Raw genomic sequence first — 13920 nt, 5'->3', positions numbered from 1 at the left:
CTGCAACACACAGTACAACTTCTAAGTTGCACCCATCTGATTGCAATATACTGTGACTGTAAGTCTGCATTCATATAACCATCATCGCATAGGTAAAGCCCAGTTTGCTGTTTTCTTCTGTCTCCTAAGATAAAAAGACCATTTTTTTTCTTGCTTTTGTAAATAAAATTTTGAATTGACAGACACAGCTCTAAAGTAGCAAAGGAAACTGAAAAAGGGCATAAACACACCCTGTCGTCTCTTCTTTGTTGTACAATACTCTTTGGAGTATTGTTCCTCCCTGAAAGTAGCAACCTTGTCATCACAGATACTCCGTGTCATGTGCTCCCTAACAATGTGTCAGTAAAATAAACCCTTCCTTGTTTCTGGTTTTACAGGCAAATCGTACCTGCCCAATTTGTCGAGCTGATGCTTCAGAAGTGCATCGTGATTCAGAATGACCAATCTAAGAGCACAAATCTGGTTTGGATGTTCCTGGTCACGTGTATATATGAACTATCTATTGAACTTACCCATGTGGCTTCCAGCCTTTCCCTTTCCACAAAAGGGTCAATGGACCTTACTTTGCACTGTGTGACTTAATCAATTATAAAGCTTAAAACTAGTCTTCACAGTTACGGGATTGTTATACTAACAGTGTGATTGGAACTCCAAAGATTTTTTTCTTTTAGCTTAATTTTGTGTGTGCACTAACATTCCCTGGTTTTTGTGTGATCATTCTGAGTGTTGCTGCGAGATTACTGTGGACGTGATCTTTTAGCATGTGCTTTTGTATAAAATAAAAAGAAAAAAAAGTGGTAGCTCCAAACAATATAGCAATCTACCTTATATAGAGCCTTCAGATACTGTGAGTGGGGATGAGAGGAGTGAACGTGTGTTTGCCAGTGAGAGGACGCGTGAAGTGTGCTTGTGACTGAGTGTGCATGTGTGTTTGAGAACCTATATACCAGCATGTACTGAGAACGTATGTGTGTAGTATTAATTATGCTGCAATGTATAATCTTGTGTGTTATTTAAACAGTACTAGTACTGTACACTGGTTTCTTTCCTTGTGTTTGCAGTTGCACACTGAATGTGATGGGTGCAGCAATTACAGACATTTAATATTTCCTCCCCGATGTACTTAGAGGTATAAAGACCTTTCTACCTACTATTCAAACAAGCGGTTATGCTTCCCCTTCATTGGAGGCTTTAAGTGTGTACCACGAAAGAGTGCATTGATTGTTCATACATGAGTAACCTTGTTTTAATAGCCTATGTTACAAAGCCAAGATTTTTTAATTGCTGATTTACAAGTTATTTTATCAATGTAAAGTTGCAATATCGCACAAATCATTTAGCAATATTAACATTTTAAATTAGTAATTTGAATATCAATGTGTTTCTGTTCTCCCTTTCAGTTTTTCTAGCTGGGTTATAATTGCATTCAGTTGATCTCAGAGTAGAGTTAAGTTCTGAAGATGCTGCAGTTACGTGCTTCTTTCATGAAAGGAAGCAGAAAAGACGCTGAGGGTCTTGTGCAACAGCTCTTCATTTTTCACCATTGTACTTGCTAAGTACATAATATTTTAGCTTTTAAACATTGGCTTTAATCATACACATTCTTTGTCATTTAGTAGGGAGTTTGTATACAATTAAAATAACTTGTAAGAGGTTACAATTTTATTCCTGCAACTTCATGAATAAAATAAAATTTTTAGCCTTTTCACAGAGAAGTAGAACCTCTGATTTTTTTTCATTACTTCACAAAAGAGGGTGGTTTTTGGTCACTCGTTGCAGAATTCAGTTGCCCTGATGCTGCTTCTTGTCCCTCCTTATTTACGTGATGAGTGTAATATGAAGAAGGAACTCCCTTGGTTTTTGCAATTGAGTTTCCATAGTGCTCCACTATAGAACAAAATGGGAACACCTTCCAGAAGAAAGTGCTGTTAAACAGGAGGTAACCTCTGTTCAACTGCTTTCTGAATAATATTTTCTTTGTGCTTTTGAATAAATTAGTTTCATTTATAACATTTCAGACTGTTAGCATCTTCAAGATGCTTCACCACAATATCTAGGTCCACGTATACCATAGTTGTTCAAAGGATGCACTTTTTGCATCAAAATACTTCTAAATTCAGTGTCGTTACTTTGGTTACAGCAGCACAAGTGGCACAGTTAGCAATATTGCTGTTACTTGCTGCCAGACTCAGCTTTAAGTGTATTCTTTATCACTTCTGATGTTTTTGTATGCTGCTGTGCTTTAATAGCAGTTATAATTTCAGACAGTGTTACATGTTCTCTGTGCTGCTTGCCCTCTTTGAGTATTCTACAGACCAGTCACAGCTCGTGGTGCAAATGAAATAAAAGCACAATTTTGCCCTATTTCAGATGCTCTTGCCTCCATTTAGTTATGCAGGTAGTTCTCAAAAACACTGAGTCTTTCCATTCCTATTCATACCTAAGAACACTAACTAAACAAAAATATGCTGTTACATCAAATTCAAAATGTTAGAATTTCTTCTCTCTTCCAGAGGAGTTAAAGAGTAGGTTTTTCACTTAACACCTAGCAGGTTAAATTACATATAGTAAAATTTATTTTTTTAACAAATGAAATCATGTTTAAAAATAATAATAAAAAAAAAAAGTGTATGCCACATGTCTTACAAAACTTAGGCTCTTTTATATAGCTGCAAAAGAAAAATTTCTATGTGTACAGATTTAACCATAACTAACACTACTGTGTTCAGTATTCAGTTTGAAGCATGGAAAGAGGGCACTTTTTCTAAGCTAGATACAAATGCATAGTGAGCAAGAACCATTCTTCTGAGGCCAAGGGAAAGTAGTCCTCTTTCTGGAGTTGAGAAACCTTGATGTGTAACATGCCTTTTTCCCCAGTGAAACTATGTGAGGCAATGGGAGATGGAGATTGAGGGTCTAACTTGGTGAAATTCTGAAGTGAATTGTTGCACTCTTATGGCTCGTCTCTTCTGGAATGGTTCTTTCGTTTGCATGGGACTCTTGCAGATGTGTGTGGACTTGCTTCCTGTGGTTAGTGTGTACAAACAGCACACATGCATATGTTCTGGATCAGCTCAGACGAGCTACAGCCAAGTCCTCTACGTTGTGGCTGTCAAGGGAGGGGGATTCATGCTCAGCTGTTAACTGCCATGTGTTATGCACGTTTGTGTGTAAATTCACAGCCTGCCATGGTGCCTGGCAGCACCAGCACCCAGCAAGACATTTCTTATGTTCATTCCCTTCCTGCCATCACCTGTCTCCTTCTTCTCAAAAAAAAAAAAGAAAAAGAAAAAAAAGAAAAAAAAAAAATGTTTGCTTTATCATATTGGCACTGCTGTGTTTTTGGCATAAACTGTCAATTAAATTTGACATTTTATTGAATATCAAGGCCTATAGATAATTCCAACGTCTCATTTTGTGGCTTTCTTTAAAAAAAAAAAAGCCTTTTGTTGTATGCCGTTTTGTACGGTCTCTTGAATGTGACTTCACAGCTGTTAACATACCATGTAATACAGGGGATGACAGTTATCAACCTTTTTAATTTTACTTACAGAAAACATTTTTGACTGAGTTATCTTTGGGCCTTTATAAAAGCTGTGTTTTTTTTTCTTTGGTACATTGTTACCTCATTTTGCTACTTGTGTTTCAGATTTGCTAATGATTCTGAAAGCTTATGGGTTTTGTTGGAATCATATGTTGTCAAGTGTTTTCTTTAAATCATACTCTATTGTATCATTTATTGTGTAGTTTTAAATGTATTATAAATATCTGTAACCAAATCATTTGAAGGCTTGATAAATTTTTAACAAAATTTGTACATTTTTTATGAGAGTTACTAGTAATGCTTTACTAGGTAGTGCAATGAATTTTTATTTTTAATCCCTGTGCCCAATTTTGGAGTTGAGAGAGTTGTTCAGTAATAAATGTATGATGTACACTTACACACTTGTCCTGTTCTTTCTCGTAGCAAAAGATGAATTGTTTCCTTATGGTATTCTTCATGTTTCTCTGCCTCATCATGCAACTCTAGATATTGGCAACACAGAACCACAGAATGGTGTGGGTTGAAAGGGACCTTAAAAATCACCTGGTTCCAACCCCCTGCCATGGGCAGGGACACCTCCCACCAGACCAGGTTGCCCAAAGCCCCATCCAGCCTGGCCTTGAGCACCTCCAGGGATGGGGCATCCACAGCTTCTCTGGGCAACCTGTGCCAGTGCCTCACCGCCCTCATAGGAAATAATTTATTCCTTATGTCTGCTCTAAATCTTCCCACTTGTAGTTTGAAACCATTGCCCCTTGCCCTATCACGACACCCCCTGACACAGAGTCCCTCCCCAGCTTTCTCATAAGCCCCCTTTAGGTGCTGGAAGGCCGCTCTAAGGTCTGCCCGGAGCTTCTCTTCTCCAGGCGGAACAACCCCAACTCCCTCAGCCTCTCTTCATAGGAGGGATGTTCTAGACCCTTCATCAACTCTGTGGCATCCTCTGGGCTCATTCTAACACATCCATGTCCTTCTTGTTCTGGGGGCCCCAGAGCTGAAGGCAGTGCTCCAGGTGGGGCCTCACAAGAGCAGAGCAGAGGGGGACAATCACCTCCCCAGCCCTGCTGGCCACGCTGCTTTTGATGCAGCCAGGATATGGTTGGCTTTCTGGGCTGTAAGCACACAGTGCTGGCTCATGGTGAGCTTCTCATCAACCAGCAAGCCCAGGTCCTTCTCCTCAGGGCTGCTCCCAATCCATTCTGCACCCAGCCTGTATTTTAGCTTAGAGATGTGTTGTAGGTTGAAGATTTATCTTCTAAATTACATAGGAGCATAGGATCATATAAATCAGAAAAGACCCGTAAAATCATAAAGTCCAGCCATCACATAACAAGTCCACCACTGAAGCAGGTCCCTAATTGCCACAGCTACACATCTTTTAAACACCTCCAAGAATGGCATGATACAGACTTTTAAATAAGATCTACTTTGAGAGATAGTAAGAAAATGACACAAAGTGTCATATTTTGGAAGTGTAGTTAGTATGGTTGTAGTGGTTGTAATGGTTGTAGTTAGTAGAACACAAAGCCTTGCCTAAAAGATCAGCTGTCCGAAAATAATGACAGTCAAAGGGAAATGTGAGGGGATGGAAGTGCTCCTTGGGCATACAGTTCACACAGTGTGTCATGAGGATGTGATAATGTGTGACATTTTGCAGTGCCCTAAAGGTGGAGAAGAAATCATTTTGAGTTAAGGGTGAAACTGAATTGCAGGGATTTTGGGTCACACAAGGAAGTGGTGGTTACACAAACAAAGCCCATCCTACAGCTGTTTTCTTGTTGCACTTTAGTTAGTTTACATCACCTCATTAAAAACAAGAAATACATATATATTTAAAAGGTTTTCATTTTCACAGAGTATTTAATAGGTTTATCAACAGCAAATCTTTATACTCAAAGCATATCTGAAGATCGATTGTTCATTTCTGTAAGAAAATCCTTGTGGATGGATTCATATGCATCTTTAGCATGTATAATCCTGGATACAACTAGTTTACCCTCCTTTATGCAGCAATGTTAATTATGAATTGCATTGTTACAGTGCTGCCAGTGGTCCTGGTGAAGCTGAGGTGCAGGGCGGCCCAGCTCCAGCGATGGCTGGGGACCTTAGAAGGGCTGGTGGCTGGCTTGGAGCCTGCACTGGCAAGGCTCTGAGGGCAGAGCAGGGGGCCTCCAGCTCAAGGCAAACCAAAGCAAAGCTGACATAAGCCTTATCCACTTTAGCTGCTGCCTCCACACCAGCGTGTTGTTCACTCCCCTCTGGCCACCGCTCCTTCCCTGTAGAGCAGCACCAGCACTCGTGTAGGTGTACTCTGCAAACAGCTCGTGAGGGGCAGCACAAACCTGTGTGAGGCTCCAAGCACCGCGTTAAACCCACGCTACAGCCGTACCCACCGTTCACGTGGGTTGTGCCGAGTTAGGCAGCACTCCCAGCTGCAGAAAGCTAATCCTTTTTGCAATAGTTTTTCTACATTCACTGCGCATTAAGTGCTGTGTGGATGGTACTGTAACGGAAGCCTGTTTTGTACTCTGTCACGGTGTGAGTGCACGAGGCAGGCCTTCAGCAGAAAGATAAACCCTCGGCAGCTCTCTGCAGTTCCTTTCCGTGCAGAAGAAAAGAGGATGTTTGGCTGTTCGACGGGAAGCCTCTGAGTGGGGAAGCAAGGCTCAGAAAACATACTTGTCAGCTGGCAGGTGAAGTGGCAAGTCTGCCTTGCCAGACAGTCTTCTCACTGCCAAACCTGTAGATTTTCTGCTTTTGTTTCCTGTTAACGGAGTACATTTTTTCCTTCCTGTTTCCAGTACAACCACCTTCAAAATCTAAATCCCTTAATCCTGAATACCAAGCCAAGCTCCAGCTGTTCTATCAATCCATGAACACGTTACTTGTAACCCAGGAGTTGTCCTTAATTTCGGCCAGAAGTGAAGTTCTCCCCCATCTCCCTCCCGTTGCATCGCTGGAATACATATTGCAGGTACCGAACACTTAGGAAAACAGGCTGAGCAATGATGCTTCTGTTTGAGATGTCTTGCACGTTCTGTGTCTTCAGTGTGTTTTTGCTGCCTTGGTCACCATTGTCAAAGCAGGACCATTTAGCAGCCTGTCTCAGGTGATATCAAAGCTGAACACTGGGGACTTTGCAAGCTTTTACCAATAACTTTCTTATCAAACCACAGCACTGATTGCTTAGTAACACTTTTGATCTCAAGTACTGATTTTGGCAGAGGTTTCTTTCTTCTAGCACCAGCCAACGTGCTGGCTTTCCACCACTTTGCCTTAACTTTCAGCTAGGAGGCAGCATTCAAAAATGTTATAAATTCTCAGGAAAAAAAAGTTTAACCCTCACTTCTGCAGTTAAAAGCAGCTTTCTGGTTTCTGCCAGCATCGAGTAATGCAGCAGTACCATCAGAGGGCAAAGAGTAAATTGCTGGTGTGTAGGAGGAAAGTGGAGAAAGAATTGGAGGAAAGACTGCCCTTCTGGTCCCGTAGGACGGAGTTTATGCTCTCTTCCTGTGCAAAGCTCCTACGGAATTACATCAGGACACTGCTTGAATAAAGAGCCCCGTTGTGGTTTTTGTGCATCGGCTCTGCAGAACATGGAGAACTTAGCATGCCATGCAAGTATGGCTATAGGACAGGGGTTTCAGCAAATACGTAAAGATATTCCCTTCCTAGTAACTTGGAATGTACGGACTGGCTGAAACTCCCCCCCAAAAAAAATAATAATAATAATAAATTGCAAAGTCAGCAAAGAGTTATTTCAGCTCCATAGGGAAATATTACGTATTGGAGGTGCATCACATATCATCACAGTCACAGCAACACCTGCACCCAAAAAAAGAAAGGCACCTGTGAGCTCAGATAGCTGCAGAGCCACGTCTGCTGCCTCCAGACACTGGCTGTTCTGCCCATGTAAAGCAGGTTGCAGGAGCAGCAGTAGTCTGGCCACAACCAGTCCCAGCCTGAAGAGCGGAGTTGCCCTCAGATCTTCCTCTCCTGACCTCCGTCTTCCCACCTCCTTTGTGTCACAATATCTCATACTCTTCCTCAGCCTATAAAGCAGCAGTCCTTGTGTTCCCATTTCTTGTGAGTCTTCTGCCATCCTCAGTAGTTAGCTGGAAGGCCAGGTGTTAAGTTGACCACAGGATCCATGTGTTGAGTGGACCAGAGGAAATGCTGCCGCACATTCACTGTGCAAGGACCACAGAGCAAGTTTGCCTCTCCGGAGGAATGCACACTGAGGAGCGAGGTGCCTGAGGCACGCAGAGCAGTGGGCAGGTGTGTGCAAAGGTGAAGAGTGCTTTCTAGCAGGAAAAATGCAGGAAAGGTCCTGGGAGGAGCAGCGGATGCAACCCATGTGTGCCCTACGCTTAATGTGGAGGCAAGACAGCCTGCAGGAGGGTCCCATTGCTGTCAGCCGTGCTAGTGGCTGCAGGAGCACGACGCCCAGAGGGTGCTGGAGGTGGATGGGTTAAGCTGTCGTGGTTCTGAAACTGATGATGCCATCTACTGACGGGCACTCGATTTTACCACAAAACAGGCTGTTCAACGTAGCAGCGGCAGGCCGGAGCTTTGGGTCGGCTTGCAGCCTGCCTCCATGCTGGGGCCAACACAGCGGGGTCCCGCTGGGCCTGCAGTCGTGTTGCGGGTGAGGCGTGAGGTAAAAACGCTTCCTTCAGCTGAGCCAGGGCTGTCTCATGTGCTTTTCTTACACAGTATTAAGGAAAAAAAAAAAAAAAAAAAGGCATATATATATATGGAGATCCTTTCAGGTATGTGAACTGGTTAAAGCCCTTTAGGCAGGACAGAGGCGATCCGCCAGGAGAAACGTGTGTCACCAAACCATGTCTGCTGGGGGCTGGGAGACGTTTGGGCTTTGGAGAGGGAGGTGGAGGGAGGCCATGGGGAGAGAAGCTAAGAAGCGGTTCAGAGCTCGTATGAGTACCAGGAGCCTGGGCCACCTCGTAATCTTGTTCCATAAGTGAAGGTAAGTCTCTTGGGTAGCAGTGCAAGCTGTGGTGCTTCGGCCCCTGAAAGGCACTGTTACTCGGGCAAGGAGCACCTGCTATGCAAGTGGCAGTGCTCAGCAAGTACGCAAAGAACAGACAAACAGCAAAATACCGAGGATAAGCAAAGGGCAGAGGATACGGAGATCGCCTGTTCTTTAGAAAATCTTGGTTCCTGGCGAATGCACATTGATTTCAGTGCTGCCTTTGCTGGGTTGTCCTAGAGCAGTGTTGTCCACACAACAGTTAGCTGCGTGGCCAACAAGCAAGGCAGAGAAACAGAAAGTGAAAATGGGATGCTGTCATAAATACAGGTAGGGGGGAGGAGATAGGAAGCAATATTTTTCTTTCCCCTTATTGCTAGCTATAAAATTGTCTGTAGGAAAAAAAAAATAAAAAAATAAAAAAAAAAATAAAAAAAAATCTGTGGCTGAAACACAAGTAAAAAGGAACAGAGCAAGGCCAGTGCAAGAAGGGACAGCAGGCAAGTTAGTGCACAGATAACAACACCAAGCAGAAATTCTGCATCTCCTCCCCCAGAAGGGGACAGAGCTTCTTCTTTCCAGCTTCTCTTCATCCCTGGAACAAGATGGTGTGGTCCCTGGAATGGTCTTTCTGTGTCCTTTGGTAGTTGTTAATAATAGCAAATAACAAGGGTAGTGGCAAAGGAACAACAATAGATTGCTGTTTGCTTGTTTTTTTTTTTTTTTTTTTCCTGGAAAATATGAAGAGGTATGGGAAATGGGGGCAGAAGGAGGACTTTTCTCGGCCTTTTGCCCAATTTCTCTTCAAAAACAAAAACAAAACAACCCAAATCTGTGCTCCGAGGCAGGCTGGGCACGGCTGTGGGTCACACCTCACCAAGCAGAGGACACAGCAGCTGCCCAAACTGCTCTGCCTGCCCAGCCACAGCAAGGCCCGTCCTCCACACACAGGAGGCTCCGGCTGCGGTGTGGGGACCCTTCCCGGTGGTGGCTGGTGTCCCCAGCCTCTGTCCCTTCCTGGGGGCAGCACGAACCACGCACATCTCGGCCTTTAGCTGAAAAGCCGTGCTTTTTGGCTGAACTGCCAAAAGGTTGTACCTGCTGTTCTGACTGAAGCAAACTGCTTGGGCAAAAGTGTAAGTGTCACTTGACTTTTCTGCAGCAGGAACGGTTTCTCTTCTCGAGCTGGGGGAAGGGTGACTCTTACTGGAGGCACCACAGTCTGACACAGGATGTTTGGCTTCGTCCTGCCGAACATTCGCTCTGTGCAGCAGGGGCTCCCTGTTGCTTGATGTCTACAGATGCTGTGTAGCTGCCACTTCTCACTCCCCAGTGTCTCTGCCAAGGTGCAAAAAGAGTCCAGATCCTCACCAGAACCTGTGAATTGTACTCAAATCAGACTCCACTCCTCTCCGTTGCTCCTACACCCCAGAATGAAGAAGCCGGAGCTGTGTGAGGAATTTTCTGCCCAGAGACACAGGAATGCCCCGGCTTCACCCCTGGCAGGTGTCTGTGTGCTGCAGCTGCCAGCTCCATGCAGAGGCTCAGCAGACATGCACCGAGCAGCACAGTCACTTGATGGGAAATGTGAGGCAGTGTCCAGGCTCAGTTTCCTCTTCATCAGGCGTCATGGGTCTTCCTCACTCATAGCGTGCAGAGGGGTTACAAAACCCAAAACCAGGGAAAGGGAAGTTCAGCTGAGAACAAACAGGGGGGAGGCTAATCCCCCTTTGGCCCACCCCACCCAGACAGCTGTCAGGGTGAGTGGCTCCAAAGCAGAAAAATGTCACAGCTCCCCGCTGTTCATCTTCTTGGTTTAACTCTACCTCTCTTCACTGCAGGCACTGGAAAACTCCTCCTGGCTGCAAACAGCCCAAGGCACCCTCTGAGGCACCTGAGCCCCATTTTGAGTGCTTCACCAGGCCCCTCTGCAGAGACAAACGTGGGAGCTGTGCAGAGGAGCAGGGCCCCTCCTGCTCGCCTGGCTCCCCACCACCACAGGGCAGTGCTGGCTCACAGTGTCAGGCAGGAAAACACCAGGGTGAAAGTGCGTCCGACCTGAGCGCATGGTACCAGCACCTGACCGCCTGCTGGTGCTCATGCAAACACTCCAGTTGTACTGCAACTCTCTCCTCTAAAGTAAACTATTAAAAGCATTGGGAAGCTGAGAGAGATTATCTCAACAGGATCCTTTGCAAGGTCCTACACGAAATGGGAAACAGTGTCCCAGGTAGTCACAACCTGCAAGCTGCAAGATACACACCCTGTGTAATGTCCTCCCAGCCAAGCTGACGAGCAGTTGTTTGGATAGGTAGGCCAGCAGGCGGACAGAGAGCCACCTGCGCTGCTTGGCACTAAGCACTGCCATCAGGTGCACAAAGTCCAGGCTGCAGCTGGGTGCTAGCACTGCTCCTCAGGGAATGTTTAATCTCCTTATCTACAGATGGGGCAATAGGGTGGAACACGCCCTCCACAAGCCCACGGTGGTTGTGGATGGGAGGTGACAGCAGGCAGGGCTCCTCTTCAGAAAGTCTGCGAGAGGCTGGGGAAAGGCACCAGCGTGAATCCCACCAAGATCAAGGCAGGCAGACGCCACATCTGGGATCATCCCCTGCATGAAGGACCCTCTGCAGGCTGGGGAGCGGCTGTGGCGGAAAAGGGCCCAGGACCCTGGGCTGAACACCTTCCCACAGCACGTCCCCCTGCTGCTGGAGGCCAGCCTCAAGCTGCCAACATGGTCTCATTGAGGGAACCCTCCTGCAGATGCCACGCAGAGAGCAATGGGGATGAAGCACAGCGTGTCGAAGGAGATGTGGGAGGAACTGGGCTTGTTCAGCCTTCAGAAGAGATCTCAGGGCTGTCTGTAACTCCTTTTGGGAGGAAATAGGTGATGGGGCCACAGCTGTCCTTCTAAGTGCACGGTGAAATGACATGGCACAAGGTGCAACGAGGAAAATTTTGACTTGACGTTAGGAAATTTTCCCCATGGAGATGCTCAAACACTGCAACAAGGTCCCAAAGAGGCAGTGAAATCCTCATCCTTACTACCAGCACAGCACCAGGCTCTAGCCCTTTTCTGCGTGGGATGGTGAGCCCGGACAGTCCCAGATACTGCTGTGAACCCTCACCATGCCGTGACTCTTGTACAGGCTCCCAGCAAGGCACCCTTGGAGAATGACTTTGTGAATCCCTGAGCTTTTTGGCAGGCCCGACATTCCCCTGCTGTCCGAGGGAGCACCCTCGGCCCTCAGCTCTCCACATCCCCTCGCATTCACGCGTGCACCGGCCCCCAGGCTTCCCAGTGAAAGAAACGCCCATTGTCAAACCCCATCCTGTTTTTCACATCACTTTAACGCGGGGCCCGTATTTTGGCCACTCGGTTGGCTTTTACCGACAGAAACAATAGGAGGAAACCACGCAAAACAAACAAAACCTGGGCGGAGACTCGTCAGACCGTAGCAGCCAGCTCGGTCTGGAGAAAGCTGAGCAACCCGGCCCCGGCCCGGCAGGGGGCAGGAGGCAGCGGCGCCGGGCCCGCCCCGCGGCCCGGCCCCGTCACGGCGGCGGTGCCCGGCCCCGTGCCGCCATGGAGCAGGGGGAGCCGCGCGGGGCCGCGGCCGCGTGGCGGTGGTGCGGGGCCCACGCGGGGCGGCCGCTGGAGCTGCTCTGCGAGGACTGCGGCCGCTGCGTGTGCGCCCTCTGCCCCGCCCTGGGCCCGCACCGCGGCCACCGAGCCTGCCTGCTGCCGCATGCTGCCCGACACCGGCAGGTGGGAAGGGAAGGGAAGGGAAGGGAGGGAAAGGGAAGGGGAGGGAAGGGAAAGGAAGGGAAGGGAAAGGAAGGGAAGGGAAAGGAAGGGAAGGGAAGGGAAGGCGCACTCGTGGTCCTGCCTGGAGCTGGGAGACTCTTGGAAGTCCCTGCTTTACACACGAGTGAGCGAGTTCCTGCATCCGCAGCCCCTCAGGGAACGCGGCTGGAGCTGGCTCCTCGGGGCGAGCGCTGTGGGTTGTGCCCCGGTGCTGCAGACAGCGCTGCCAGAGCGCTCTTGGAAGCAGCTTTCGTTTTCCTCTGTGCAGCTCTGAGCAATGCTCGGCCTGAAACGCCTGGGGCTGGCATGTTTGCAAGTGGCGCAGAAGCCTGTGGTCACTCAGGGACAAGACTGGAAAATTGTGGCTGGAAGAGATGTCATACCCCAAGTGTCTTGGGGTTTCTTGCTCCATGCAAGAAAAACATCTTACTCCAGGTTTCTCACTCCACGCAAGAAAAGCATCTCTGCTCGCGTGTGTGCCTGTGACGAGAGGCTTCCGGACATGGACGCTCTGGCTTTTTCCTGCAGCCCATTTCGTCCCTCTCTCTCGTAACTGAGTGAAAAATTGCATGCGTCTCCAAAGGAGCCACATATCAGCAGCACAAACCCACACTGCCCACACAGAGCCACGTGGGCTCTGTTTTTCCCCCCTGCAGAGTTTAAACGCCACGCAGAGCTGGGGATGTCGCAGCGAGTTCACCCGTGTGCCTGGGTCCCAGCTGCAGGACGGGCGCACCGATAGAGCTGCAGCTGCGGAGCTGGCTCGCCTGGTAGAGCCGAGAGGCTCTGTGTGCAGAGCCAGTGCACAGGGCTGCCTCGCCATCAGTATCACTGATGCCAAGCTGTAAATATTTGTTGTTGCAGCTGTTGGCTACAGCATCGCTGTAGTGATAGTGGGTGTTTCTGATTTCTCTCTTGCACGCCAGGAAGCACCCTGAACAGTCAGTGGGTTTTGACTCGAGACAGAGCCACCTGCTGATGATCTGTGTGAAAGTGCTTGGTTAGCTGCCCCTCAGTGCTAAATGCGTGAGCATGCAGTCTTGATCTGAAATACAGTGGGATGACCTTCTGTGGTCACCCACCCAGCTGCTCTCTCAGCCCCCCTTCTCAATAGGACCAGGGGAGAAAATAAGACAGATAAGTACCTGGGCTGGAGTAAGGACAGGGACAGGTCCCTCCCACGGGATGCCGTCCTTCCTGAACTGAGCCTGCGGGGGCTGCCCACAGGCAGCAGCTCTCCAGGAACTGCTCCCACATGGCTCCGTGCCACGGGCTCCATCCAGCCCCCAGGAGCAAACTGCTCCAGCACGGGTCCCCCACGGGCAGCAGCTCCCCCCACACCCCCTGCTCCTGCGTGGGCTCCTCTCCACGGGCTGCAGCTGCGGCCCGGGGCCTGCTCCTGCGGGGGCTCTCCATGGGCCGCAGCCTCCTCCAGGCCACATCCACCTGCTCCACCGGGGGCTCCTCCACGGGCTGCAGCGTGGAGATCTGCTCCCTGTGGGACCCCTGGGCTGCAGGGGGACAGCCTGCCCCAGCAGGGGCCTCTCCCTGCACAGGCCGCAGGGGAACTGCTGCTGC

At 48.2% G+C, this 13920-nt stretch overlaps 1 protein-coding gene across 1 annotated transcript in view; it reads left to right on the top strand.

Moving 5' to 3' along the window:
* RNF38 (ring finger protein 38) overlaps positions 1–3941 on the top strand; it is a 114375-nt gene extending 110434 nt beyond the window's left edge. Inside the window, exon 12 of the mRNA XM_035310176.1 lies at positions 378–3941. Within this exon, the coding sequence (XP_035166067.1) occupies positions 378–440 (63 nt within the window). The 3' untranslated portion in view covers positions 441–3941. The remainder of the gene's footprint in view (positions 1–377) is intronic.
* Positions 3942–13920: the final 9979 nt, after the last annotated feature.

The sequence above is a fragment of the Oxyura jamaicensis genome, chromosome Z (assembly GCF_011077185.1).
Source record: "Oxyura jamaicensis isolate SHBP4307 breed ruddy duck chromosome Z, BPBGC_Ojam_1.0, whole genome shotgun sequence".
Classification (NCBI taxonomy): Eukaryota; Metazoa; Chordata; class Aves; order Anseriformes; family Anatidae; genus Oxyura; species Oxyura jamaicensis.
This window is presented reverse-complemented; position numbering and strand designations above follow the sequence as displayed.